The sequence below is a fragment of the Plecotus auritus genome (assembly GCF_963455305.1).
Source record: "Plecotus auritus genome assembly, chromosome: 2".
NCBI classification, from domain to species: Eukaryota; Metazoa; Chordata; class Mammalia; order Chiroptera; family Vespertilionidae; genus Plecotus; species Plecotus auritus.
This window is the reverse complement of record NC_137771.1, coordinates 80093-107418: the sequence shown is the minus strand read 5'-3', so window position 1 is coordinate 107418 and position 27326 is coordinate 80093. Positions and strand designations below refer to the sequence as shown.

General features: G+C 61.5%; 3 protein-coding genes across 4 annotated transcripts; 1 reads left to right on the top strand and 2 right to left on the bottom strand.

The window, feature by feature from the left end:
- Positions 1–7021: 7021 nt before the first annotated feature.
- Positions 7022–12568, top strand: PERM1 (PPARGC1 and ESRR induced regulator, muscle 1). Its single transcript, XM_080654223.1, has 4 exons — positions 7022–9004; positions 9356–10635; positions 11225–11350; positions 11580–12568. Exons 1-4 carry the CDS (start codon positions 8019–8021, stop codon positions 11663–11665), a joined length of 2478 nt encoding a protein of 825 aa, XP_080510349.1. The 5' UTR covers positions 7022–8018; the 3' UTR covers positions 11666–12568.
- PLEKHN1 (pleckstrin homology domain containing N1) lies at positions 12550–19973 on the bottom strand. The gene is made up of 15 exons (XM_080654222.1): positions 19876–19973; positions 19687–19789; positions 16963–17109; positions 16791–16871; positions 16608–16680; positions 15952–16280; positions 15768–15848; positions 15129–15204; positions 14891–15039; positions 14620–14769; positions 14310–14450; positions 13999–14139; positions 13480–13689; positions 13250–13298; positions 12550–13167 (listed from the first exon to the last, which is right to left on the bottom strand). Exons 1-15 carry the CDS (start codon positions 19956–19958, stop codon positions 13052–13054), a joined length of 1929 nt encoding a protein of 642 aa, XP_080510348.1. The 5' UTR covers positions 19959–19973; the 3' UTR covers positions 12550–13051.
- An 800-nt stretch (positions 19974–20773) lies between these two features.
- Positions 20774–26357, bottom strand: KLHL17 (kelch like family member 17). Of its 2 annotated transcripts, none has more exons than XM_080657349.1 (12): positions 26079–26357; positions 25102–25361; positions 24898–25019; positions 24566–24787; positions 24056–24241; positions 23625–23838; positions 23147–23291; positions 22896–23063; positions 22434–22522; positions 22273–22346; positions 21880–22061; positions 20774–21625 (listed from the first exon to the last, which is right to left on the bottom strand). In XM_080657349.1, exons 1-12 carry the CDS (start codon positions 26186–26188, stop codon positions 21397–21399), a joined length of 2001 nt encoding a protein of 666 aa, XP_080513475.1. In that variant the 5' UTR covers positions 26189–26357; the 3' UTR covers positions 20774–21396. The 2 variants fall into 2 exon arrangements, with proteins under 2 accessions (XP_080513475.1, XP_080513476.1); XM_080657350.1 differs by having other exon boundaries at positions 24056–24172.
- Between the last annotated feature and the right edge of the window lie 969 nt (positions 26358–27326).

Sequence of the window (27326 nt, the reverse complement as noted above, 5' to 3'; positions counted from 1 at the left end):
TTCACTCCCTCTCCCTTCCTTTCTGAAACCAATAAAAAAATTTTTTTAAAAGTAAAATGGTGCAACCCCTTAATTTTTTTAAATAAATCTTTATTGTTGAAAGTATTACACATGTCCCTCCCCCCTCCTCACCTCCTCCAGCCTGCTCCCACCCCACCCCAGGCCTTCACCACCCTACGTCTATGTCCATGGGTTAGGTGCAACCACTTTAGAAAAAATCTGGAAGTTCCTCAAAAGATTAACTGTAGGATTACCATGTACCCCAGCAATTCCATTCCTGGGCCTGGACCCACAAGAAATGAAAACAAATGTCCGTAGAAAAGCGTGTGCAGTATCCTCTATAATAAAAGCCTAATATGCAGATCGACCTGATGGCTGAATGACTGGTCACTATGATATGCACTGACCACCAGGGGGCAGACACTCAATGCAGGAGTTGCTGTGACGCACACAGAGAAACGGCACCAAGGACCTGGAGCTGACAAAGCAACACTCAGCTTCCCCCAAGTGGGACACAGGCCCCAGCACCACCCCGGAGCGACAGCCCACCAAATCGCAGCCGACGCTGCCATGGTGCAAAACGTGGCCCACAGCCCAGCCCAGCCTGAAAACGGTGTCTGTGGACACTGGGTAATAATATCACATTTTTGTTGACATTCTGAAGCCGAAATTGTCAACAGAATATGTCTGAAGGCCAACTATTGCTACAATGTACCTCTGAAGCCGAAAGAAGCCAGTGTCATCGACAGAATGTATCTGAAGACCAACTATTGGCACAACGTACCTCCGAAGCTGAAAGAAAGCAACATCGTAGACAGAATGTGTCTGAAGAACAGTCACTGACAAGTACTACCAATACTGGTAGGAACTGCCTTCATAGCAAAAATGAGGTAAATGAAGATGCAATTATCGAATACAGTTGTGGGGGAATGACTGTTACATGTCAATTTTGCCTAGCCCTAAATTTCTCCGATGAAAAACCATCTAATGGAAAATTTACTCAATGTTGTAGCAAAGGCAAAGTTTGTCCAAATGATATAAATTTTCCAGAATACCTGACATATTTTAAAAAATTAATGATAAATGAAGATTCTGACAGTAAAATTTTCATGGGAAATATTTGTTGTTATGTTGTTATTGATTTTTATTAATCAATTTATTATTTTCATGTACATTTTACTAATTTTCTTTCATCTCTTGATACTTCTATTATAGAGAAAGGACAAATAGCAATATTAAAATATTTCTTCTAATTAATTTCCTGTCAATGTGCACGAATTCGTGCACTGGGCCACTAGTTATTCATAATAGCCAAGAAGTCAAAATAATCCAAATGTCTGTCAACTGACAAACTGAATGGATAAGTAAGTGTGTATAGCCATGCAAATGAATGTTATTTGGCAATAAAAAGGTATGAAGTACTGAAACATGCTACACACAACATGGATGAACCTCGAAAATACCATGCTCAGTGAAAGAAACCTGTCACTAAAGACCACATATTGTGTGATCCCTTTTACCTGATGTGTTTAGAACATGCGAATTGACAGAAACTAGATCAGTGGTTTCCTGGAGCCGGGGGGCGTTGAGGGGAATGGGGGTGGGGCCTCTTGTGGAGTGATGGAAATATTCTAAATTTGATTATAATAATGGCTGCACAACTAAAAACCATTTACTTTAAATAGATGGATGGTATGATGTGTGAATCATGTATTGATAAACCTGCTAGCCCCCTCCCTACAAAAATAGCCATAGAGAGAAAGTTCTAAGATCTGCTAGAGAAAAAAGAGGCGTTCTACACAGAGGAACAAAGATAAAATGTCGGCAGATTTCTTGTTGGAAAATGTATGTGAGGAGACGGTGGAACATCTTTAAAGTACTGAAAGTGAAAACTAGCCCTTAGAACTCTGTAAGTAGACCCGCTCCTCCCTGTGCGGTTGGTTGATCGTCAACAAAGATGCAAAGGTGATTCCCTGGAGAACGAGGAGTGTTTTCGATCATTGGGCCAGGAACAACTGGACATCTGTATGCAAATAAATGGCCTGGAACCATGCCTCACACCGTAGGCACAGATTAACTCAAAACAAATCATAGTTCTGAACGCAAAACCCGAAACTATAAAACTTTCTGGAGAAAACTTAAAACATTTTTGTTACCTTTGGGTAGGCAATGATTTCCTAGATACGTCACCAAAAAAACAATCCATGGAAGAAAAATGGATAAATTTAAAAAATATATATTTTTATTGATTTCATAGAGGAAGGGAGAGAGAGTTAGAAACATCAATGATGAGAGAGAATCATCAATCAGCTGTCTCCTGCACACCCCACACTGGGGATCAAGCCTGCAACCTGGGTCGACCTCCTGGTTCATAGGTTGACACTCAACCATTGAGCCATGCTGGCTGGGGCCCCGATAAATTTTTTAACTTCTGCTCCTCAAGAGACATTGTTAAGAAAACGAAAAGATAAGCCATAGAGTAGCAGAAAACATTTACAAATCACACATCTGATGAAGAAGATTCAAAGATCTCTCAGGAGTCTACAATAAGAAAAGAACTCACCCAATTAAGAAAATGAGCAAGAGATCTGACCAGTCATTGCACAGAAGATTATGGCAGAGACAAAACTAAACATGAAGGGGTGTTCGGCATCACTAATCATCAAGGAAGTTCAGGTTAAAGCCACAGTGAGGCACCTGGCTGTGTATTGATGACGGAAGAAGACTGGCCACGCCTGTCGGCGAGGATGTGCCTCACACACTGTTGCTGGGAGTGACAACTAATCATATTGGAAGACAGTCTAGCACTTTCTTAGAAAGTTAAGGGTATTCTTGTCCTGTGACCCCACCTTATGTATTTACCCAAGAGAAACGGAAGCCCACATCTACACAAGACCCGGACACAGCTTTATATGGACTAGTCCCAAACCAGAGAGAACCCAGAGGTCCATCAGTGGGCGAACGGAAATACCAACTGTGTAGCCAACAGCGGAACACTCCACATCAATAATTTTAAAAAGACCTATTGATATACACACTGGTGTGGATGAATCTCAGAATAATTATGCCGAGTGACAGACACCAGACATGTCTTCTTGTCCTTACGAGAGGGAACAAACGGCCTGACCCATTTGCATAAAATTCTAAGCTTCCGCGTCCCAGGGGAGCAGGGCCGGGAGGCGGCTCCAAGGGAGAGGGACCTTCAGGGATGATGGGCACTTCACTCTCTGGATTGAGGTGATGGCTTCCTGGGTGTATACCTGCCAAAACGCAGCGAATTTTACACTTTAAATATGTGAAGTTTGTCGTGTATATGTTATACCTCATTAAGATGATTACAATTTTTAAAGTAAAAAGCCCGTAATCTGTGGAAATCATTTAAGAGGGCCCGGCATGGAATAGCTGCTTGCTGAAAGTTGGCTCTTGTTTTGGGGTATTTACAGTCTCACAGGGGCTACAAACCTCCAAAAGGGGGCGTGGCACCCCAAGAAGTGTCCAGGCCCTCCCCCACCCCCACCCCCACCCCGCAGCGCTCTGCTGGCTTCCCGCGGGGTTTTGTGCCATCTGGTGGCCGCCAGGGGTAGCGCAGGCTGCCTTTCCTGCCTCTTTCTGGTACGTCTGCTTCCCTTTGTGGCCTTGCGTTCCATCCACAGAATCGCTCCCTCCCGCCCAGGTGCTGGTCTCCGCAGGGACAAGGCCTCCACGGAGGAGCTGGCTCAGTGTCCCAGTGACCTGCCGTAGAGCTCTCCTGTTTTCCTTGCTGCCAGACCTCCCCGGGGCCAAGCAGGTCCCTGAATGGGGTGGTAATTAACTCCAGCAACAGCTGGTTTTCAAAAGGCCTTCTCCCCCTTGCATGGCCTCCAACCTCGCCCACCGTACTCCCCGCGGCCTCGGAGCCAGCCTCCCTGCCTCCTGTGAACCTGTATTCTCTTCTTCCAGGGCCGCCAGGGCGGTTGTCCAAGAGCCCTCCCCTGGTGGGAACCCGTGTTCGCCTGGACATGCAGGTCCACATACGTGTGCACCACAGAGCGAGACCCAGCCCTGGGTGTCCACAAGAAACAAAAAGTGACAGGACACCCCATCACCCACCATCCTGGGGGGACGTCAGCACCAGCTGGGTCGCAGGTCCCACGGGAGAGGTAGGGTAGTGAGGCTTTACAAAGGGAACAAGCCACCTTCCCCACACCTGCAAGGCTTTGGGGCAGGCAGGGAACTCAAGGGAACAGAAAAGTGATCACCACCAAGGAAACTGTTGACAACTTGGACTGTGTTAAAACTTGAATTTTATCCATTTAAGTTGCTGTTCATCCAAAATAAAATAAAAAAAACTTCTGTCATCCAAAGGCACCGTGAAGAGACTGAAAAAGTGAGACAGAGCGAGAGATAATCAAAGTGCAAACATTTAATAAGACGCACACCCCAAGTGTGTGAAAGCTCCCGCAGATGAGTAAAAAGCCCTGAGGAGACGATTTGCACGGCCAGCCGCCTTACTGTTATCGAGGAGGGGTGAGCCCGGAGGCCGGAGGGGTGAGCCCGGAGGCCGGAGGGGTGAGCCCGGAGGCCGGCAGGCGCGGGCACACCGTCCCAGACTGTCTAGCCCCTGGTGACTGCAGGACCACCCAGGAGGACTGCTGGGCGGGCCCACCGCGCCCTCTGACCCACGCACTCTACAAAACCACGGACACACGTTTGCCAAAAGGATGTTCCTGGCCGGTCACCACATCGCTGTTGATTATTAGCTGCAAATGGAAAACAACCCAAGCCCCAGCCCAGGATACGCTGTGGGGTGAGCGTCTGGCGGGCACTCACGGCACAGCCCTCAGTCCCCAGCTCCAGCGTGACCGTGACCGTGGGATAGGGAAGGAAGTGACCGTGAGATGACACGGTTTGTACAGAGTGGTCTCTGCCCTGGTTCCTGGCACCGAGCTCCCGAAACCCTTGTCATGTCCTGGATGGCGGGAGCACCAGCAGTGTCTCGTCCCGTGAGCGGCTCTGCTGGGCTCCTGGGTGAGGCCTGCTGCCCAGAGAAGCCGAGGCCTGCATTCCCGTGAGAGGGGACAGGACTGGACCCAGAGTGAACGGCAGACTCCGGGTAGACAGTCTGCGCAGAACCCTGCCAGGCGGGCTGGGGTGAGGGGAAGGGCAGCTGCCGGTTGGTGGCACCCAGGACGCGGAAGCCCCGCCCCTTCCACGTGCCATGCCCAGCGCATCGCTTCCATCCCGTGATCATCTGTGTCCGTTGTCACATCTGTTTATAATCAGCTGGCAAATTTGGTGTTTCCCTGAGTGCTGTGAGCCACTCCAGCTAAGGAGCCCAATGCAAGGGGCAGCAGCCATGGGAACCTCTGATTTGTGCCAAGTCAGACAGATGTCGGGGGCCTGGAGTCCAAGGGGGCAGCCTTGTGGGACAGAGCCCTTAAGCTGGGATCTGGGCTCTGTGGCAGGCAGACAGCGTCAGGATGGACTGAAATTGGTGCGTGGCATCGTGGTGTGCAAAATCCCCACGCCTGGACCTGGCGCAGAGCCCTGCATGACTAGGAAGGAGCCCCAAGGAGACACAGGAGTGCAGACGTGGAAAGACTCGGAGGGTGACCTTCCCTGGCCAGGCTCACCTGCCCAGGAGCACACAGCCTTCCCGTGTGGCGTCTGGTGGTGGCCACGCCACGCGCTCACTCGCCGTTTGTTCCCTGGAGCGCTTCCTGAACACCTGTCACGTGGAATCGTTTGCCGACACTCAATGCCCATCCTGGCGCATCCTTGCGATGCCTCCACTGTCACCCTCGCAGCTCGGCCCCGCTGTCCCCGCCCCCGGGTCCTGTCCCTCAGCCTCTCACAGGATTTTCGTCTCAGGCTCTCGCTTCCTCCCATGAAGCGGGGCTAATGGGAATGGTCCTACTTCCCTGTGTGCTGATGTGCTCTCTGCAAAAGAGGCGGCTCCAAGGGAGAGGGACCTTCAGGGAAGGTCCCTGCCCCAGAGCCTGGTCCAGATTTCTCAATGGCTAAGTCAGACCTGGCTCCGTCTACACCCGCCTCCAAGCCTCATCCTGACACGGCTCCCACTGCTCCCTCCTGTGCTCCCAACGGGGAGGCCCACGCATCGCAGTGACCTGCCCAGGGAAAGGCAGCACAGCCCCAAGCCCAGGATGGCCGGGAGCCCGGCCCACAGCAGGGGCTTCGGGACCCAACGCTGCCACTCGCTGGCTGTGTGGCTAGCCCTCTCTGTGCCGCACCCAACTCTACTGTGAAAGAGGGTCCTCCTGGCACCCCCGACCCGACCAGGAAGGTGTCCCTCAGGGTGGACAGTGTTTGGCAAAGTGCTCAGGGGGGTCCTGGCAGGAGCTGCTGCTCACCAGCCATGTCAGAGGCATGCCACCCCGCCCCCCTCCTGGGGACTGGTTCACCTGGGGTGGTGGCATCTGACGCCCTTTCCTGCACCCCTGTCTGGGGTCCCATCCCCAGGAGCCTACGTGGGGAGATGCTGGTAGGAGTGACCCCCTTTTCCTTCCTGACCTCTCCAGGGGCCCAGGGGCCATGCCCATTTGGGGTGCGTTCCACTGGGAACCTTCAACAACTCCACGTGTCCCCCACATTCCCAGCAGGATGGGCAGTGCTGCCGGGGAGGGGTCTGCACAGATCACCTCCAGAGGACCTGGAGGAACATTCTGGAATCCATCATTTCCCACCGTGTCACTCTAATCCCTCCATTTCCCACAGGCATCAGGACAAAGCCCTAAGACTCAGAGGTCCTGGACTGGCCTTGGCGGGGCAGAGGGTGCGGGAATGGGGGACAGAGCAACGTCTCCCAGCAGTGGGGTCCCTTTAAGAAGGAGGAGCAGCCCTCAGCCAGGCAAAGGGAGGTCACGTGCTGATTGCTGGTCAGCATTCTCTGGCCAGAGTCCGACCTGACCAGGAAGGTGTCCCTCACGTAGCTGGAGGCCCCTCAAATGCCATCTATTTGTGGCCTGGGCCCTGCTGGCTGGCAGGAGACATGTGACCCTGGGATGGGTATTTTTGGCTGTGGGGGTGGGGCTGCATGGCGAGCCAGCACCAGGCCATGGACAGGCAGCTTGGATGCCCAGCGCTGCTGCTTGGCTGCTGCAGGGTCTCAGGTACGACACCAACAGCCCCTCATTCCCACCCTGAGGGGTCCCCGAGGTAGACAGCCCCCAGGGACCTTCCCCAGAGCTAGAGAGGAGGGCGAAGTTCAGGGTCAGGAAGCCGCCTCGGTGCCTGGGGTCCAGGCATCTCCATCTCAGAGACAGAAGGGCAGCCCACAGGGGTTGAGGGGTTGGAGACTCTCCAGCCAAGGTCGCCTTGGGTCACTGAGACGGGGCAAGGGGAGGGGGCACGTCTGGGTCGGGGATACAGACCTAAGGATGACCGAGGGGGCCAGGAGCTCCTTTGTGTTCTGGGGCCTCCTCCCTAGGCTCTTCCTGGGGACCCGCGTGCACTCTGGTCAGCACCAGCGTGACCAACGTGCGCTCAGAGGAAGCCCAGCAGCCTGTCCCAGCCAAGGCTAGTGGAAGGTCATCACTCAAGGCTGGTCACCTGCTGGATATTGTGGCCCCGCCCCCATGGCCAAATGCCACCTGGGGCATGCTGGGACAGGCCAGGGCTCCCCACAGCCGGGTCGGCCTGTCCAGAGGGAAGTTGGAGGGTAAGTCCGACCCAGCTGAGCAGGAGATGCTTGGAGACGTGAAGGAAAGCCACTTCTGGGGTTGAAAATCCACGCACGAGGATCCTACTTCTTCGTGCCCCTCACCGATCCAGAGCGCGTTTGGTGGAAGGAATGTGACCACATGTCGTAGGGTTGCCACGGGGGGTCAATTTGGAAGCAGGGACGGTGGGGCTGTAGCTATTCGGACCCGGAGGAAGCAGCCAGCTGCCGTCTGCATCCTGCTCTGCTGGCCTTCAGGACGGAGATGCCAACCCAGTGCTGAGCCAGGGCGGAGGGGTGCTGGCGGGCGGGCAGGGGGTGAAGAACCCGGCTCTGCTGCTCACGCGCCCTGCTGACCGAAATGGAGAACTTCCAGTATAGTGTCCAGCTGAGTGACCAGGACTGGGCTGAGTTCTCAGCCACCGCTGAGGAGTGTGGCCTCCTGCAGGCCAGCCTGGCCTCTGGGGACGAGCTGCTGTCCAGTGACATTGACCAAGGGGACAGCAGTGGCAGCAGTCCCCCCGGGCCTCGGCCCCTGCTCGGGGGGAGTGGCTGGCCTGGCTTTGAGGAGGAGGACCGGGCGGCCACGAAGCAGCTGGTCAGCAGGTCTTGGCAGGAGCCCGCCCTGGCCCTGGGGGCCGGTCAGCAGATGCCCAGCACGTCAGCACGGTCAGAACCCCAGCAGTCCCTCAGCTCGGGCGCCGCCTCTCCCGGCCAGAGCGTGCCCCTCCAAGGGCCAGTGCCTTCCAAAGACGAGATGCAGAGGCTTCTGCAGGGACCAGCCCCCCGGGACCCTGCCCCTCGACCCCCTGGTGAGCCTCCTCCAAGCCCCGAGTCCCCAAGCCGCAGCCCTCTGCCCCAGAGGCCCCCCAGCAGCCCTGGAGCCCCACCCCGAAGCCCTAGCCGAAAGAAGAGGCGTGCTGCGGGTGCCAAGGGGGGTGGGCGCTCGAGTGCCGCGGGCTCTGCTCCCACCCCCCCGCTGGGCTCCCCGCTGCTCCCCGAGGCCAGGCCCAAGGAGGGCCAAGGCCCAGCTGGGTCCAGGAGGAAGGGCCCCTCAGCTGGGTCGGCCGAGCTGACAGCAGGAGCCGGGCAGGACGAGCGGGGCCTGGAGTCTGCAGGGGCCCCTGAGCAGGTGGCCTGGCCGGGACATGATCTGTCTACACCTGTCCTCACGACTGAGCAAGGTACGGACCCACTCAGAATGACCCCCGGAGCTGGGCCACATGCTGTGGCCACACCTGCCCCAGAGCCTGGTCCAGATTTCTCAATGGCTAAGTCAGACCCGGCTCCGTCTACACCCGCCTCCAAGCCTCATCCTGACACGGCTCCGTCTACACCTGCCCGCGGGCCTCATCCTGACACGGCTCCGTCTACACCTGCCCGCGAGCCTCATCCTGACACGGCTCCGTCTACACCCGCCTCCAAGCCTCATCCTGACACGGCTCCGTCTACACCCGCCTCCAAGCCTCATCCTGGCACGGCTCCGTCTACACCCGCCCGCGAGCCTCATCCTGGCACGGCTCCGTCTACACCTGCCTCCAAGCCTCATCCTGACACGGCTCCGTCTACACCCGCCCGTGGGCCTCATCCTGACACGGCTCCGTCTACACCTGCCTCCAAGCCTCATCCTGACACGGCTCCGTCTACACCCGCCCGTGGGCCTCATCCTGACACGGCTCCGTCTACACCCGCCCGCGGGCCTCATCCTGACACGGCTCCGTCTACACCCGCCTCCAAGCCTCATCCTGACACGGCTCCGTCTACACCTGCCTCCAAGCCTGATCCTGACACGGCTCCGTCTACACCTGCCTCCAAGCCTCATCCTGACACGGCTCCGTCTACACCTGCCCGCGGGCCTCATCCTGACACGGCTCCGTCTACACCCGCCCGTGGGCCTCATCCTGACACGGCTCTGTCTACACCCGCCCGCGGGCCTCATCCTGACACGGCTCCGTCTACACCCGCCCGCGGGCCTCATCCTGACACGGCTCCGTCTACACCCGCCCGCGGGCCTAGACTGGATGTGGCCCTGACCCCACCGGGCAGAAAGGTCGAGCCGCAGGCGGACTCATCCACACCTGCCTCAAAGGTGGAGTCTGATGGGGGTGCACCCACCCTGGCCCCCATTCCCCAGGCCGGGCCTGACACGATGGAGGCCAAGGGCGCCCCACAGGCCAAGTTGGATTCGGGCTCTGTGGTGTCTTCAGGAGGGCGCCAAGAGACGCCCAGAGGGGAGCCCTCCGCAGGTGCCCCTGGACACCTCTCGGGGGAGCCCCCCGCAGGACCTGTCCCAGGCAGGAAGAAGAAAGTGCGGTTCTCTGTGTCTGAGCCCAGCCCCGAGGAGCCAGGGTCAGAAGAGGCCACGCGCCCCCTCTCACCAGCCACAGCCTGGCCCTCAGCCCCCAGGACGGCCGCAGGGAGCCGCGCGGGGCCTGGAGCTTGGGACGCAGTGGCGGTTGGGCCCAGGCTTCCCCAGCCTCGGATCCTGAAGCACCTGCCCCCGCCTGCCGCCTTTGCCTCGGGGGGGCCTGGGTATAAGAGCTGTTTCGCCGTGACCGTCCCTGAGGCCTACGAGTTCTTTTTTTGTGACACCATCGAGGAGGTGGATGAAGAGGCTGAGGAGGAGGCAGAGGCGGGCGAGGCCCAGATGCAGTGGCCAGAAGTGTGTGAGTTCTTCTTCCGGGACAGCCGGGCCAAGAGGTCTGGGCCCCGGGGGGCCCACTCCCCGGCCCCGGCCCCAGAGACCAAGCCTGTGCCAGCCCCTCTGCCCGGAGACCCCATGCCCATCTCCTTCCCCGAGGCCTATGAACACTTCCTTGGGGAGGACAGGCTGGAGGAGGTGCTGGGGCCAGCTGCCCTCCTCCAGCTGCAGGTCCGGGAGGCCCCCACACCGGGGCCCCAGGGGGTGCAGCCTGGCCCTGCACTGGAGCCCAGCCCGGCGGCCACAGAGCAGCTCGACCTGGTGCTCAGGCAAGCAGGTGCGTGTCTCGTGGGCCCCATGGCCTGTCCAGGTCCTGGGAACACACTGTCCAGGGATGTCAGCCAGGAGGCCAAGGCGGGGGTGGGAGGGGGCAGGCCAGGAGGTTGGTCTGGGCCAGGGGGAGGCCTCAAGGAGGATCTTGGAAGGAAGGAGCAGTTCCTGGCCATCCCAGGACACAGTCCAGGTGGGGCAGCCCAGGTCATTCAAGGGTTTGGCTGTGCACCGACTGTCACCCTGAGTTCAGGCCCAGATGACTTGACATCCTTGCCTCCGGCCTCCGGCAGGGCAGGCACTGGGCAGTGGGCACTCAGTGGACTTGGTCTCACATTCCTTCGGGAAGGTAATTTAGGAACCAGGAAGTGGTGCCCAGAGGCAACTGGCCTAAGCTGACCTGACTCAACTGTGCCACACACTGCCTGTGTCTTGGGACAGAGGCATCATGGGGAAGATGTGACTCAGACATGTCCAGGATAGACGTGTCTCCAGACAGACATGTGCAGGACAGACGTGTCTCCAGACAGACATGTCCCGGGACAGACGTATCTAAGGGGAGCAGCTGGAGCTCAGAATGTGCTTTCCTTTCCTAGGGGAGCCCTGGGGTCCCCTGACCTCGTTTACCTTCAGCCAGAAGGACATGTGCCTGGTGTTTGTAGCCTTTGCCACCTGGGCTGTGAGAACCTCAGATCTGCACACCCCAGACGCCTGGAAAACAGGTTTGGGGGCCCTGGGGGGAGTGGGGCTGGTGCCCAGAAGTCAAGTGGAGGGGCCAGCAGGGGTCAGGGTGCTTGGGGGACACGAATTTCTTCCCTGACCTTCCTCCTCTCGTTGCTGACCCACCGCTCACCCCACTGGCTTCCTCTCACCCTTCGAGGCCGGCCGTGCAGGTGCAAGTGGTGACCAGGCCGGGAGCTGGCACCCAGGCAGCTCCTGCTTCCTTTGCAGTTCTGCTGGCCAACATCGGCACCATCTCTGCCATCCGCTACTTCCGCCGGCAGGTGAGGCAGGGACGCCGAAGCCCCAGCCCCTAGGAGCCAGACTCAGCCCAGGAAGACGCAGGACCAGGAAATGGCCACAGGTGCTCAGGCCGAGATGCTGCCCTCTGGCCTTGCCCTTTGACTTTTGTGTTCCACGGCAGCATCTAGAAGGAGCCAGTGTCCTCGGTCCTGGCTTTTTTGGACTCCACCCGAGGCTCAGGCCAGTGGCCGAAGCCCAGGCTGTGCCCGCACCTGGGCGGGGAGGCTAGGAAGGTTGGGTGGCTGGGGTGCAGCAGGGAACTGGTTAGGAAGGTGGCCCGATTAGCAAATAAAGCAGGGTGTCCAGCAAAGCTGGCTGTTCAGACAGGCAGCATGTGAGAGCGCTTATACTAAGAAGCTACGTGTGGTTTCTCCACAATCTAATGTAACCGGGCCTTTGTATTTGGTCTGGTTATCGAGTTAGAGGGTGAGTGGTGGGATGGAGCAGGAAATCAGAGGGTGTCCAAGCACCTGGAGACTGGGCAGGGGCGGGGCGGGGCTGGCAGGGCCTCCTTGGCCTGTTTGAGCCCTGAACCCAAGGGCTGTGGCCAAGGTCTCCTGGCTTCTGCCTGAGACAAGGAGCAGGTACCTGGAGGGGCTGCAGGAAGGTGACCCGAGTGGCCCCTGTGGGAGGGGGGAGGGTCTGCAGGGCAGAGCCTGGAGCCCCTCCTTGGGAGAGCCCTGGACGAGGTTCCAAGCAGAGTTTCACGGTGTCAGGCTGAGAAATGGGACACTGGGCTTGTCCCGGGGCTGAGAGGAGCCAAAGAGAGGGCAGAAGGGTGGGCAGGGGCCAGCTGGGTGCTGGAAGGGCATCCAGCCAGGCAGCGAGCACAGGTCCCGGGGCCACAGGGTCTCCTGGCTGTGAGCGAAGAAAGTGTGGACACAGACAAATAAAATCTCCTTCTCTTCTTTCTTCTTTAGTCTTTTGTCCCTTTCTCCCGAGCAATGCCACCCACCCACATGGGCAACCTCCTAGCTCTGACCTTGCTGACCTCGGGTCCTCGTGACCTCGGACCTCACATACTCTGACTCTCCATAACCCAACTTCCTCAGCCCTCTGACTTTCACCTTCACCCCTGCTCCATTCTCCCACTCCCAGGTGAAGCCCCCTCAAGCCTCTCCCTCACTCTTTCCCTGGGGGCCAAGGCTCAGCCCCTCTGGGCATCGTGCCCTCATCTGTGATCCAGGGCGCTGGTCAGGGCATCCTGGGGAGAAGCTGTTCTCCTAGCCCCTCCAGATCCTAGAAAACTCAGGGTTCTGGAGATCCCCTCCACCCCCTGGGGTCAGACCCTGACTGGGTATTGGGTGGGGGTGGTTGGCCGGAGGCCCCACAAAGAAAGACCCAGGCCTTGCTGGAGAACCCCCCAGAGTCAACACTGGCAGGTGGGCCTGAGAAGCAGCTCAGATCCACTGGGTGAGCCCCCCCTCAGCCTCAGGTGCTTCTCGGGGCCACTGCTGGCGGGAGGGAGACGGAGCCTGGTCCCAGATTTTGTCACAGCTCCTGGGGGGTCCGCCATCTGGTGGGAGGGCAGAGGTGTGAGTGTCTTCAGGAAGCGCCACCCGAGCTCCCCCCAGAAGGAGGCAGGGCCTCTCACTCACCTGGGGGAGGCAGTGGGGGGTCGGGCGAAACTTCCCTGGGAGGGGAGACCTGGGAACCCCAAACACAAGTGTGAGAGCCATGCCCTGGGGAAGGGGCTTGGAGACCAGCCCATGAGCTGCCACCGCTGCCCGTAGTGCCCACTGCCCCAGCATCCAGCTCTGTCTCTCCTGCTCCCGGGGGATCCCCCAGGGCCCACAGAACCCCTGCCCAGGTGGGGGCGGCTACTCACAAGCTGAGGAGAGTCTGGGGGCTGGTGCCCACGGCCCTTGACAGAGCCCCGGTGCCGCTGAGAGGCTCGGGGCTGCAGGGCTCCCTTCCTGGAGAGCAAGTGGGGGCTGGAAACTCCAGAGCTGGGGTTGGAGAGAGGCACAGACACGGGCACGGAGGGGAACGGGCTTGAGGGTTCGGGTCCAAGCGAGCTCTTCATCGCAGCGAGGAACTGCCAGGGAAGTGTCGGTGGGTGACTGAGGCCCTGGGCTGGGCCTGGCGGAGTTGAGGGACCCCTGCCCGCAACCCCCTTTCGCCTCTCGTGGCCTGAGCAGACCTCAGGCTTCCTCTAAACCTTAGGCGGTGGCAACCCCAGACCCAGGGGGAGGAGCACAGTCTAGACCAGCTGTCGCCAACCAGTGGCCCGTGGACCACTGGTGGTCCGTGAGGTCCGAAAGGTTGGCGACCACTGGTCTAGACTCCAAGCAGCACATCTGCTTGTGGGCACATCTGGCCCTTCTGTCCCCAGCAGGGCACTGACCTCACCCAGGCCCCGGACGTCTCTGACTTTGTGGTGGGAGGTGGCAGGTGGTGTGTAGGGGTCGGCGTACAGGGGGGAGTGAGGTGTCTCCAGGGAGTGGTCTGAGGCCTCCGGGCCACCCTCCAGGCTCGGCCTGGTCAGCTGCAGGCAAGAGGCAGAAGAGACAGGGTTCCAGGAGCGGGCCACCCCATGTCCTCCCTCCTCGAGAGAGGCTCCTAGGCGGTTCCATCTCCGGGCCCAGGAGATGGCGGCCAGGGAGGTGCAGGGCAGAGGAGAGCCGGGCTCAGGGCTGGGTCAGTGTCTGGGCCCACCTTGGTCAGGTCCAGGTGCAGCGGGGTGGCCGGGCCAGGCCCCTCGCCCCGGGCCTTGCTCCTGGGTGACCGACTGCTGCCGCCCCGTCTTAGCTCTGCCTTCTGCCCACTGACGCTGGTCCAGCCAGGGTTGGCCTGGTCCTGCGGGGAACAGGACCTTCCAGAAGGTTCCCGGGGCCCTCTCCCACACAATCCTCTGAGTCCCCTCCCCCAGGAGCTGGCATCCCGGGAGGGATGGGGTGCCATGGGGACCCAGGCTCCCCATCACACGCTCACCTCATGGCCCCTGCCCCTACCCTCAGACACTCACAGATGCAGGCTGGGCAGGGCAGCCAGCTCTGGATGGAACTGAGCACTCGGGGAGGGAGCGGCTGGTGCGGTTAGAGTGGGGTGCTGGGTACCCCGAGTCCCAGCTGGTCTGTCCATCTGAGGAGAGCGAGCCTCGGCCACTGCCCAGGACCTGGCAGTGGGTGGGGGTTAGTAAGCCGTGTGGCAGGACCCCTCTCTCCACTGACCCACGCCCAGCCCCACCCTCTGCCCTTCTGTTTCATCACTGCCCACCAGGGCCTGCTGACCCTCACCTGGGGGGGCCCCCGCAGCCCCGGGAAGCCCTCGGGGCCGGGCAGCAGGGGCGCTCCCTCCCGGTGGGAGATGGTCTGCAGGCAGAGCAGCCAGTGGCTGTAGTCCTCGTAGCTGGCGCATAGCACCCGGATGGTATTGATGAGGGGGCCTGGCACACAGACACCGTGAGCGTCCCCAGACCCAGGGCAGAGCCGGTAGCCGCAGGCACCCCTCCTCCCAGGCCCGGTCACAGCCTACCTTCGATCAGGAAGGAGCGGATCTGCTTCTCCTTCTCTTCCAGGTTGATGTGGATGGCGCTGAGTGGAAGCTCCCCCTGTGGGGCAGTGAGGGAGGTGGGGCCTTCGCCTGGGGGTAACCCTGGGGCTCTGCCTGGGCCCATCACTCCCCTTGCCCTCCAGAGATGGGGATACCAGGCCGGGTGAGGCAAGGCCAAGGCCGACAGCCCTGAGGGAGCCAGGATCCCCATCTGCCCCCGGGGGCATCTCCCTGCCTCCCGCCGGCCTCTGGGTGGGGAACTCATCAACCAATGGCAGACACAGACGCATGCTTGTGGGGACGGGTCCCCTCCATCACCACTGACTGGGAGGGATGTTGGGGGGACTGAAGCCCCCAGGTGTGCTTCTTGGCAACTGAAGACCATGGTCACCCCCAGGTGATGTGGCCAAGGACCCTCCACGGTGACACAGGTGCCCAGGCAGGGCCCCTCTTGCTCACATCAGAGCTGAGACAAGACTGACCAGGGCAGCAGGCTGGTAGGTGGGGCCAGGATGCTCTGTCCCAACTGGCCCCGAAATACAGGTTCCTCCTGAGCTGCCGCCCCCTCCCACCCCTACACACAGGTGCCTCCCTGGGGCGGGTCACAGTGGGAGGACCAACCTTAAAGCAAAGCCCGTCCGCTTCCTCCGAGAAAATGGCCAGGGAAGTCGGGTACAGGACCAGGATCCGGTCCCATCGCTCCTGCCGGGGGTCAAGGGCAGAGTGGGGTGCAGCAAGGGCCTGGCCCCACCTGCTGACTCCACCCTCCCTCACCCCTCACCCCTCAGCCCGTGTCCCTACCCACCTGTGATGGCAGATGCTGCAGCTTGACCCTCGAGGCGCAGATGGCCCTGCCCACCACTTGGCGCCCCCATGCGGTCCGCAGCTGGGTTAGCCTGTGCTGCAGACTCCAGGGGAGCTCGTCCTCAGGGGGGCCCTGGGAAATGGGGGTCAGGGCAGGCAGGCAGGGGGGCTGGGAAAGGGGGTTGGGGTGCGCGGTACTGACCTGCGGGGGTGCTGAGTGGCAGCGTTGCAGCCCTCTCAGAAGGGCCATCTGCTTTTCCAGGTGGTAGAGCCAGCGGCCCAGCTCGGCCTGGCTGGGGCAGACCACCAGAAGGGGGGCAGGCAGTGGGCCTGTGGGTGGAGAGCAGGGCGGGGCTGGGCCGGCACCCCCAGGAGAGGCCCCTCCCCAGAGCCCTCCCGCAGACCCCAGGGCTTCAGTTGGCGGGAGAATACGGCGCTAACCAGGATCTGCTGCACTCCCCCAAGCCAGGCACACGGCCATGTGCCCACTGGAAGAAAAGTCAGGATCTCTCAACACTCAGGGTCCTGCCAATGCCCTTGGGCCTGGCCAGAGGGAGCTCTGAGGGAGCCAGGTTCTCCCCATCTGCCCTGGGGGCATCCTTACCACACGCCCTGGCCCTCTCACCCTCCTGGGTGGGACTGCTCATGCCCACACACCTGTGATCTGGAAGGCATGCTCTCTGGAGCCCTCCATCGGGCAGATGCTCAGCTCCACCAGCGGTAACAGCCCCTGCCAGAGCCCGGCGGGATTGGAGGCTGAGCACCCCCAGGCGCCGTGGCCACCGCCTCAGGGGCTTCCTCTCTGTCCCCCAGCCTCCTCCCTCTGCCCACTTCCCTCACCTGGAAAGTGAGTCCCTCAGAACCGTGGGCCTGGAAGTAGAGGTGGGAAGGAAACAGCTCCAGGTAGCAGTCGCTGACATCCTGGGGGAGCAGGGCTGCTGTCTGAGCACCGGGGCGGGGTGTGGGGCAGGCTGCAGGCTGGGTCCGGACCCCCACCCAGCCCGGCCCCCACCTGGCTATGCTGGAATCTCAGTTGGACCTTGGCATAGTGCACGACCTTGCCCAGGTTCCTCACAGGCACCCTGCGCCGTCCCTTCTTGAAAACGCTCAGGAACGGCTGGTCCAGGTGTTCTCGCTGGCTCTCCAGGCCCGGGAGGTCCTGCAGGGAGCACCGCTCAGGGAGGAGGCCTGAGCTCCAGTACACACACACGTACCCGCACCACATGCACACACACACACACACACACACACACACACACCGCCTCACTGCGAGTCGTGGAGTCACACAACCTAGTGGTGGAGACAGTGATGTTGGGACTCAAAGGAGAGTCCTAAGCTGTGTACCCTTATTGTGGTTATTCACCCCTAAGTCTGGTTGTCACAGTATTTTGGGTGTCTGAATGAGACAATACTCAAAACCCTCCTGGCCCAGCCGGTGTGGCTCAGTGGTTGAGCATCAACTTATGAACCAGGAGGTCACAGGAACATGCTTGGATTTTGGGCTCCATCCCCAGTGTGGGGTGTGCAGGAGGCAGCTGATCAATGATTCTCTCTCATCATTGATGTTTCTCTCTCTCTCTCTCCCTCTCCCTTCCTCTCTGAAAATAAAAACATATATATTTTAAAACCCTCCTGAATCTTCTATTGGCTGGTAAATGTTTAACCTGGTTCTAAAAAAGGGGGGAGGGGATGCCTGATGTGTTTGCCAGTCCCTCTACAGCCCATGTTGAGTCAACGTGACGCCGGTGAACATGGAGCTTGGAAGGGAGCCGTGACCCTGATCTCCTGACATCACTTAGTGGAAGCCCAAATGTGCCCGGACACGCTGCCTAGCCCTGGGCCGGGCAGGCTTCCTGCCTGGCAATGGCTGAGGGGTCGTCGAGGACCTGCCCCCACCCTGACTCCTCCCTCACATGCCCAGCGCAGAGCCTTCGAGTTTGCTGTCCCTCTGCATGGGACAGTCTCCTCACCTCCTTCAGGGAGTGGCTCACGTCGCCTCCTCGGTGACGCCCTGTCTGCCCTTCCAACTTCCCAACCTCCCTGACCCCTCTGCACACCTCAGTGCTAACCTCATCTTCCTCATAACACCTTGTGCTCATTTGTCTGGCCCTCTGGTTCTGTGTCACAGGGATGGGAACACCCTGAGAACAGGGGTTTTGTCTGTTTTGGCCACTGCTGTATCGTCGGGGCCGGGACAGGTCTGAGATGTGCTGGGGGTTCAATGCCTGCCTGCCAGCGCCCACACACAGCCAATTCTGGGGCACAGAGAGGCCTCCACAAATGGGAGCTTGATCATCAGACTGGGAGTCAGACAGGGCTGCGGCTGGAGGGGCGCTGTGGAGGGCCATGTTCCTCCAGGAGCTGGCAGGGGCTGCCTCCCAGGCTGCCGTGCCCTGGCCAAGCTGAGCCGCCCCTTCGACAAGCCCAGGAATGTGCACAGACAGACGCGCAGCTTCCTGGCCTCCCTGCCTCTGGGTGGGGCCTCCTGCACCCACACCCAGTTCGGGGAATGATGCCGGGATGGGACTGTGAAAAATAGGCCACAGAGCAGGAAGGGCTGCGAAACTGGCCCTGTGGCCCGGGCTCAGCCTTAGGGTCCAGGGAGGAGTCAGCTCAGAGCCACCACAGGCAGGACCCAAGGAGAGCCGACTTCTCCAGAGCCCCATCTCCCAACACAACATGCCGGTGCCCTGTCCAGCCACCCCCCATGTCCTGGCAAGAGGACCGCCACACCTGGAGGGACTCTACCAGGCCCTGCAATGTGTGGGCCTGGACAGCAGCAGCTGAGGTCCGAGACGGGGCCACACAGGACCCCATCCCTCTGAGGGAGCACGTTGCTGAAGCCAGTCCTTGCCCCAGGGAGCCCTGGACCTCAGGGGGCAGGGAGGGGCCAGCCTGCCGGGGAAACATTGAGAAGGTGGTGGTGGAAGCCCACACCAGCATGGGGACCAACCGAGGCATGTAGGGCGGAGCCCTGGCCCAAGCCCCTGGCACAGTTACACCTGTTCCTCCTACACCCTCTCCTGGAATGACAACTTGGGGGTCACTTCTCTCACATGCTAGGACGCATGCCAGTCATCTGGGACGCTGGGTGTCTCTCCCCCACAGGGGCTGGGCAGGGGGCGGGGTGACTTGCAGCTCAATTGTGCCAATCCTTGCAGTATGGCCCTGGGAGTGGGGGTGGGGGCCCCGAAGGGCATTGCTATGGGAGGAGGCAGTGGTGGGTGCTGGGTGCTGGGGGACACCTTGGAAGAAACTGAGTCCTGGAATAAGTGCGAGGCTGGCTCACTGCTCACCCAGCCCCTTACTCAGAGTCAAGAGCGGGTGGGGTGGGATTCACATCCACTCTGGGAACACAACATCCAAGCCCACACAGAACAACTCAGAGACACGTGTGCTTGGTCCAGCCCAAAGGTGCCTGGACACGCTGGCCAGTCCCCGCCCAGCTGCAGACCCCGGGCTCCCGGCCTGGCCACCCCTCGGAGCAGCCTCGGAGGCCCCGCCCCCACCCAGCTGCGGCCGGCGCTGCTCACCCACTGACTCAGAGTTGGTCCCAGTTTCGTTCTCAGCTCAGACTTTCGGCCAGACCAGCTTCTAGGGCGGGGCTGCTCCTACTTCCTCACCTGGTTCTGGGTTTGATGCCCCCCTCGGGGCTGCCCCTGGGCAGAGCAGACACGTCCCGCGCCCGCCCGCCCGCACCGGTGGCCGCACCGCGCAGGACACGCCCACCGCTCACCGTCCCGGGGATGTAGCAGAAGATCTTGTCGGCCGCGGTGTCCCCGTCGTCGGGACTGGCCTCGGAGCCAAACAGGCCGGCCAGCTTCCTGGTGCCATCCTCTCTGCGGACAAAGGGAGGGGCTCACAGCCTGGCCCCCAGGCGGGTAGAGGCGACCCTGAGACCCAGCCTCGAGCCGCGCCCCCTCACCTGCTGCCCTTCAGCGAGGGCTTTCTTGAGAAGGAGGCCCTGAGCCTCCTAGAAGCCTGGGGCACGCAGTGGCTGTTCCCCATGGGCAGCGGTGGTGGCAGCTGGCCTAGTGAGCAGAGCGACAGGTCTGGGTCCCTCGGTGCTGAGCCTCTTGCCCCCACCTCCTGGGGTGGGGCTGGCAGCGTCCGTGGTTCGCCCAGTGCCCAAACACAGGGCGAGGGTGGAGCCTCTCTGGGCGGGACGGCTCCTACCTGGGCCCAGCCTTTCAGTCCTTAGCCCTGGGTCCTCTGCATAAGAAGGCAGTCCTGAGAGGTATGGGGGAGGCCTCCCCAACCCAGCCCAGAACCCCCAACTCGGCCTCCCACTTGTAAAGGACAGGCCTCCAAGGCCTGGCCCGAGTGCATGCCCTGCCTGAACCTAGGCTGGGGTGTCTGGGGCTCGAGCTCGGGAAGACAGGGACCCCATCGAGGCACCCCACGTGAGCACACATCCTGTTTCCACCTCAATGCCCATCTGAGTCACCAGTGACTGTAAGGGGGGGAGGGATGTGTGCTCGCTGGAGAAGCAACCCCTCCCCAGCCTCCTCGCTTGCCTCGGTTCAGTCCTCACTCTGCGCCAAGGTCAGGGTCCCACAGGCTTAACCAGAATCCAGGAAGGAGGCTGTGGGTGGACTTCCCAGGGAGGTGTGGGATAGTCATGGTGGACCTGGGGCCACACAGGACCAGGCTGAGGGGCCAGGGTCAGCCTCTCGTCCAGGACATCGCAGCGCTGCCCCAGCTGGACACGATGGCACCACCTCCAAGGCCCCAGATGCCAACACCGTACCTCAGCCCAACTGTATACCCACCCCAAGACCTTCCCGGTCACCCGAGACAGGACCCCAAAAGGCAGAGATCATGCTGGACACAGGCCCAGAGCCCGAGGAACACGTTTATTGTCCAAGGCAGCTCATATTGCTGAGGGGTCTGTGGCACTCACGGTGCCAGCTCAGTGCAGGATCCAGGAGACGTCACGTCCACAGGCAGGAAGCCCCGCCCCCGCAGGCCTCCCGCAGCACACCTTGCCCTGTGAGGCCAGGGCCTGTGCAAAGCGGACGCTGGGGGTCTGCACCTGTTCAGAAGGCCCCCTCCCCCCACCCGCTGCTCTGCATCTACCCCTTGGTCCCCCCAGGTCTGCAGAGTCTGAGTTGGCCCTGACCCACATCCGTTGAGTGTCCACCCCCAGTGAGGTGGGAGGACACCTGGATGGCAGCTTGGTCCCAGAGACACAGAAACTTCCAGAGCAATCGTATGAACTGGTAGCTGTGGCACTACTCATCATCAATAAATACTGAATAAATAAACGCACACACATGAATGGACACTGCGGAATGGACACGGACACGTGGACAGACGGTACAGGGCGTCCCCGGTGGGGAGTCCAACCCCGATGCACGGTTGAGGGCAGGGAGGCGCTGGGCCCCCTGTGGGGCTTAAGGCATGTGGGAGGCTGCGGGCAAGCCTCTGTCAGTCCCGCCATGGGTCAGAGGCTGGTGGACGACACGGACAGCGTGGGCGAGGATGGAGGCGGGAAGTTGAGCAGCTCCAGCACCGCCACGCCCACGCTGCTCCGCCGCGTGAACATGCAGGAAGCAGAGACCCACTTGTTGGTCCTCGGGTTGTATTTCTCGATGGAGTTGAGGCTGGAGCTGCCATCGTTGCCCCCCACGGCATACAGCCAGCCGTCCATGGCCACCAGGTCGTGGGTGCTCCTGGGGGTGGGACAGGCGGGAGTGAGATCGCAGATGGGCCACAGGCCAAGGCAGAAGCCTAGGCAGAAGCCTCTGGGGGTGGGGCCACAGGCCGTGGGAGGAGCCTCCTGGAGCTGGGAGGTGCGGGGTGGGGGGCAGTACTGGAGCTGAGCCTGGACAGGGACGGGGGATGGGCACACCACGCAGGGGTGAGACACATAGCAGTCCTCTCTGAGGGGGCAAACAGGCTGTGGGGGGACAGGGCTATGGCACACCTTCGGATGTTCATGGGCGCCACACTCTCCCAGGCACCGGCCTTGGGGCTGTATCTCTCCACAGAGTTGAGGCAGCTGGTGCCGTCGTTGCCGCCAGCCACGTAGAGCGCTCCCTCCAGCACCGCCACGCCGGCCGAGCTGCGCCGGCTCAGCATGGAGGCCACCGGCGTCCACGTGTTCGCCTGTGGTGAGGGGACCCGCTGGGGCACACCCACTACCAGCCTCCCTCCACCTCCACAGCACACAGCCCCCTCCAGGCCAGGTGTCTGTGGGACGAGGGGGGAGGGGCGGATGGATCTAAAGGTCTGAGGCTCTGGGGGGTGTGGGTGGCCAGAGGGCTGACCTCAGACAGCACTTGGGGAGGGGAACACCTGTGATTGGGGTGTTTCGCACCTGGGGCTCATACTTCTCCACAGTGGCCAGGTGTGAGGAGCTGTCGTAACCGCCCACCGCGTACAGGTTGCCGTCTGCAGGGAGTCAACATGACTGTGGCCTACCTGCTGTGTGTGGGGTCTCCAGGGTGGGCACCACGGCAAGCAAGCCCTGTCACCCACCAAGCATAGCAACACGGACATATCGCCTGCGGGTGCTCATGGCGGCGATGGACGTCCACGTTCCCGTCAGGGGGTCATAGCGCTCGGCACTGTGGACAAGAGGACCCCTGCTGGCCTTGAGCGGTAGCAGGCCAGGGCTGTCCCCCCCCAAGGACGGGAAACCAGACACTGACCCCAGAGTCTCACTGGAACAGGAAGTGGGCCTGATGGGTGTGCATGGGCCCCCGCTGCCTGGGTGATTTTGTGCCAGTGTCCACCTGGGCCCAGTCCTAGACCCGTGGGAAGCACCCCAGAGAGGAGCAGAAGGGACAGGTGGCTGGCACAGCGAACAGGCCTAGGGGACTTGAGACAGACGGGATCCTGCTCTGCTCCCCTCGAGGTATGACCTCTGCAGTCCTGATGCAGCACACCTGCGGCCGAGCCCATCCCTAAAGGCCACCCTGCCCCGACCCCCGCTACTACCTGTTGAGGCAGGAGGCCCCATCGTAGCCACCGGCTGCGTACAGGAGCCCGTGCAGGGCAGCCACACCCAGGCAGCTGCGCCTCGTGCCCATGGACACCTCGGGCTGCCAGGTGTTGGTCACAGGGTCGTACGACTCTACGGTGGCCAGATCCGAAGTCCCGTCGTAACTAGGAGAGGGGTCCACTGCCGGTCAGGGCTGGCCCAGTGGGCACACATGGGCCCCTCACCCAAGAGCAGCCTCCACACTTACCCGCCCACTGCGTACAACCGGTTCCCGACGGCCGCCACGCCCACACGGGCTCGGCGTGTGGACATGGAGGCCACCACATGCCAACGGTCTGTGCGTGTGTCGTAGGCTTCACAGTCCCCATGGATGGCGAACAGGCTCCCGCCACCTAGGGAGGGGGAGGGGGATGGGACAGGATGAGGGGCTCGGGGAGGTAAGGGGCTGGGGGGCTCTGGCACAGCTCAAGGTGGAGGGTATCCCGCTTTGCTCCCCTCGAGGTTTGACCTCTGCAGTCCTGAGGGCTCCAAGGGTGCAGACAGGGATTTGAGTGGGTCACACCACATGGGGTCCTCCACAGGTGGACAGAGGAGCCGCATGGGTGGGTGCAGGATGTGACCAGCACAGGTGGGACGGGCTGGTGTCGGGCTCGTGGATAGAAGAGGCTGGACAGAGAGGTGAAGGGAGAGGGAAGGGATGTGGGGGACCAAGCAGGTGGCCATACCCACAGCGAAGAGCACAGGGCCGGCACCCTCACAGCGTCGAGGTCGAGTGCGGCTTGTGCCCAGGATGCCTCTCTGCTCCGGCAGCAGGTGGAACTTGAGGGCCTCGATGAGCAGGTCCTTGCAGTCAGGGTGGTGCCTCACCAAGCTCTCAGCATCCACGTGGCCCAGGAGGAAGTCCCGGCTCAGCAGGGGCAGACGCACACACTTCATCAGCTGGGGTGCAGGAGTGCCATGGTCAGGCAGCAGGTAGAACCCGTGGGCACACTTCCTCCTAGCAGTGAGACCCCCCAGACACCTGTCTACCTGTTCACCGGACACTTCTCGGGACATGTGCCTGCAACACCCTGGACACGGAGGAGCCCAGGTGCACCCAGGTCCTCAGACACTGCATCCCCTCCTAGACACAGCGGCCCCCAGGGGCTGGCCTCACCCGTGGGATGTGCTGCCTCCGAGCATCCACGTCGTGCTTGACCCAGCTCAGGACGGCACGATAGACGTCCTCCTCTGAAGGCACGTTCAGGCTGTCACTAGAGACCAGTTCCAGCACCTGGGGGTAGGGACCCTCAGACCTGAAATCTGGGGAGGGTCTTGGGGGCCCACGGAGCCCTGATGATGCCTGGGAAGGAGAGTCCAATGGGGGGCCCAGTGTTCCTATAAGGAGGGGCCAAGTGGGGTCGGGAACCACAGACCCAGTTCCTGGGTGCCCAGGCCCAGAGCAAAAAAGAAGGCTTGGGTGGGGTCAGACGATGGGGGCAGGGGATGTGTCAGAGGCAGGGGGTGGGGCTGAGACATGGGTCAGAGGCTGGAAATAAGGACCAGGGGACAGAGGCCTGGGCCTTAAAAGCCCAAATGATGGGGGTCCAAGAGTCCAAGGGCTGGGTGCTTTCTGGGGTCCAGGGACTGGGTCATGGTCCAAGCTGCACCCCAGCTGGCACGTTACCTGCTTTAGCGGCAACAGCATGAACTCCTCGGTCTTGGCCACGTCCACGAAGTGCTGCAGCACGTACCTGTGCGCTGCCTTGAGCAGGTCGCTGCACGAGTGCGTGTCGGCAAAGCCCCGGATGCCCAGGCAGTTGGAGGGGTCAAGCTGACTCAGCAGGAACTTGCAGCAGGCGTCACGGACGCCATTCAGCTGCAGAAGGCTGGCAGCAGGGAGCAGAGTCTGTGGGTGAGGAGGGAGAGAGGGCAGGGGAGCAGCAACAGAGAAACAGGTGAGGACAGCTGAGGCAGGAGACCAGGTGGGACACAGGTCGGGAGGGGAAAGCACCTCACCTGCACGTTGCCTTCGCCCACCACAATCTCAGCCGTGTACGCAAACTGCACCAGCTGGTCCAAGGCCTGAGGGTCGATGTCATGCAATGTCACGTGGGTCTGGCGGCTCTCGCTCATCTCATCTGTGGGGACGGTGGGTCAGACCAGTCCCGCCTGGGGAGACTGGAAGAGCCCCCCGGTGCCCACTGGTGGGGTGGTACTTGCTTGTGAACATGGCGTGGAAGTAGGGGCTGCAGGAGGCCAGCACCACCTTGTGAGCTCGGATCTCCTTGGCGGCCACATGCAAAACGATGTCACACAGGAGGCCACGCTGCCGCATGCGGCTCATGGCCACGAAGGCATCATGGTAATGCCGCTTGGAGTTGTGGGACACGGTGTGGCCCTCCCGGCTCAGCAGCTGCATGGCACCCTCCATGGGGGCTGTGGGCCGGGTCTGCCGGGTCCGCGCACGCTCGGCCTCAGTGCTGCAGACGGGCAATGCCAGGTCAGGACCGGGGCACCGGGAGGCCACTCCTCCCCCCAGGGCCATACCTGGCACCTGCAAGGACCTGCCCTGCGGCCTAGGCTCACCTATCTGCTCCCTCACTTCCAGGAGTCTCCCACGTCCCGCTTGAGGTCGGGGTGTTGGGCCTGTAGAGCCTCTCTGCCCACCCCTCCTTGGGCACCCGACCCCATGTGCCCAGGCCTCCTCAGAACCAGGCTTTGCTCTGTCCATGGCCAGCCTTCCCGGCCCCATGGGAGTCGGGTGTCCACAGCCCCGCTGGCACAGGAAGTGCCCGGAGTGAAACTGGTCAGTGGCTCAGGAGGCTGTGAAGCAGACCCCTAAGCCCACCGGCCAGGCGTGACCTCACTGAACCCTCCAGCGGCTTTGCCCGCCCAGCCTCCCCCCCGCCCCGCTTCTGCAGACAAGCCGGCGATTGTAGGAGCGGCGCGGCCAGGACTCAAGGGCAGCGGGCGGGGGGCTGAGCCTCCGGGAGCAGCCACCTCGGGGCGCCCAGCCCCGCGCCCGCGGAGCGCACGGATACACGGAGGGGCAGCTGGACCCACCGCCGGCGGCCCGAGCCTGCGGACGCCGAGGCCGTCCCCTCCCGGCAGCCCGCCAGGTCGGCGCGCCCCTCCCTTCCTCCTCCCGGACCCGCTCAGCGTCGGCCCGGCCCCGCGGTCCCCGGTCCCGCACTCACGCGGGCGGCTGCGGCGGCGGCGGCGGCGGCGGCGCCTCGGGCCCCGGCCCCGGGCTGCCGTGCTCCGGGCTTTGCGTCCTGCCGGCCGGGCGCTCGCTGCGCGGCTGCATGGGCTCGGCCACCGGACCCGCGATCCGCGGAGGACGCCCAGACGAACGGCCGGGACCGCTGGAGGGCTGCGCGGCGGTGGCGGCCGCTCTGCGTCCCTGACTCCCGCCGCTGCCTGCAGCCGTTGTTTCTCGGCGCCGCCTGCCCAGCCTCCCGCGCTCCCGTGGCTGCGGGCGCGCAACGTGGGACGCGAATCCTCTCCACGTCCCGGCGCCACGCTCGCCCGCTCCTCCAGGAAGCGCCCGCCCCACCCCGCCCCGTCTGCCGCTTCTATCCCAGAAGCTTCCCGGGCCTGCCGCCCCCGCTAACCCATCCAAGAAGCCCGCACCACCCCCGACAAGCCCCAGACCTCGAGCTGGGCGCGGGCTGCGGGTGGGGGTGGGAGGAGCAGGGCGCTAGATCGGGGAGTCTGACCAGAGCCTCCCCGCGCCCCGGGGGCTGTGGGATCCACTGTGGGGGTCTGGCGGGAAGGAGGGCACAAGCCTTCCTTAAGGCAACCTTCCAGCCTCTGGGCCTGTGCACCTGGCTGTTCCCGCATCAGCACGGGGAAGTGGCAGTCCCTGCCGACCGGGGTTGTGGCCTCAGGCAGATGTGTTCACAGGTGAATTCCCAGCAGAGGGGGACTCGCTGGACTGAAGTACCAAGCATAGTACTTTTGGGTAGATTTGGGCAAACTGCCTTGAATAAGAGCGCCCCCACCCCACCCTCTTCCCCACTACGGAGACTAAGGGACCGTCCCGTGAAGCGGAAACTGCTCTCCTGGCTCTGACTCTCCTTGGTCGGGCGAGGCCAGTCTGGCCACCAGGGTGTCCTGAATCTTTTGGCGAACCGCCCATCTAAGCATCACCGTTTCTATTTTGCTTTATTTTTCCTACCAGAGTGTTGGGTTTTTATTGCTGATTTGTAAGAGCTCTCTCCATAGGGGTCCTCTGTGGTGCATTTTGTCCGTTGCCGATGCATTGACATCCTCACAGGCACGTGTTTACGGAGCCCTGGGGAGGCTGTGACTCGGCTGGGCGAGGGCGCCCGGGGTCCCCGTGGGCCCCAGGCCCCGTCTGACGCCAGGTCGGTAGTGTTATCACTTCCTCTTACGGAGAAAGAGCGTGAGCGGCACGTCCCGCCCAGTGCCCGAGCGGAGGC

Excerpts from the sequence above, each read along its gene's own strand:
- PERM1 (XM_080654223.1), top strand. The coding sequence starts at position 8,019 with ATGGAGAACTTCCAGTATAGTGTCCAGCTGAGTGACCAGGACTGGGCT. Across the intron at positions 9,005-9,355 it reads CCGTCTACACCTGCCCGCGG|GCCTCATCCTGACACGGCTC; the intron begins GCCTCATCCTGA and ends ACCCGCCCGCGG. Across the intron at positions 10,636-11,224 it reads CCTGGTGCTCAGGCAAGCAG|GGGAGCCCTGGGGTCCCCTG; the intron begins GTGCGTGTCTCG and ends TTCCTTTCCTAG.
- PLEKHN1 (XM_080654222.1), bottom strand. The coding sequence starts at position 19,958 with ATGGGGAACAGCCACTGCGTGCCCCAGGCTTCTAGGAGGCTCAGGGCC. Across the intron at positions 15,849-15,951 it reads TGCAGCATCTGCCATCACAG|GAGCGATGGGACCGGATCCT; the intron begins GTGGGTAGGGAC and ends GACCCCCGGCAG. Across the intron at positions 14,451-14,619 it reads GCCCTGCCCAGCCTGCATCT|GACCAGGCCAACCCTGGCTG; the intron begins GTGAGTGTCTGA and ends TGTTCCCCGCAG.
- KLHL17 (XM_080657349.1), bottom strand. The coding sequence starts at position 26,188 with ATGCAGCCGCGCAGCGAGCGCCCGGCCGGCAGGACGCAAAGCCCGGAG. Across the intron at positions 25,020-25,101 it reads CTTCCACGCCATGTTCACAA|ATGAGATGAGCGAGAGCCGC; the intron begins GCAAGTACCACC and ends CCGTCCCCACAG. Across the intron at positions 21,626-21,879 it reads GCGCCCATGAACATCCGAAG|GAGCACCCACGACCTGGTGG; the intron begins GTGTGCCATAGC and ends TCCCACCCCCAG.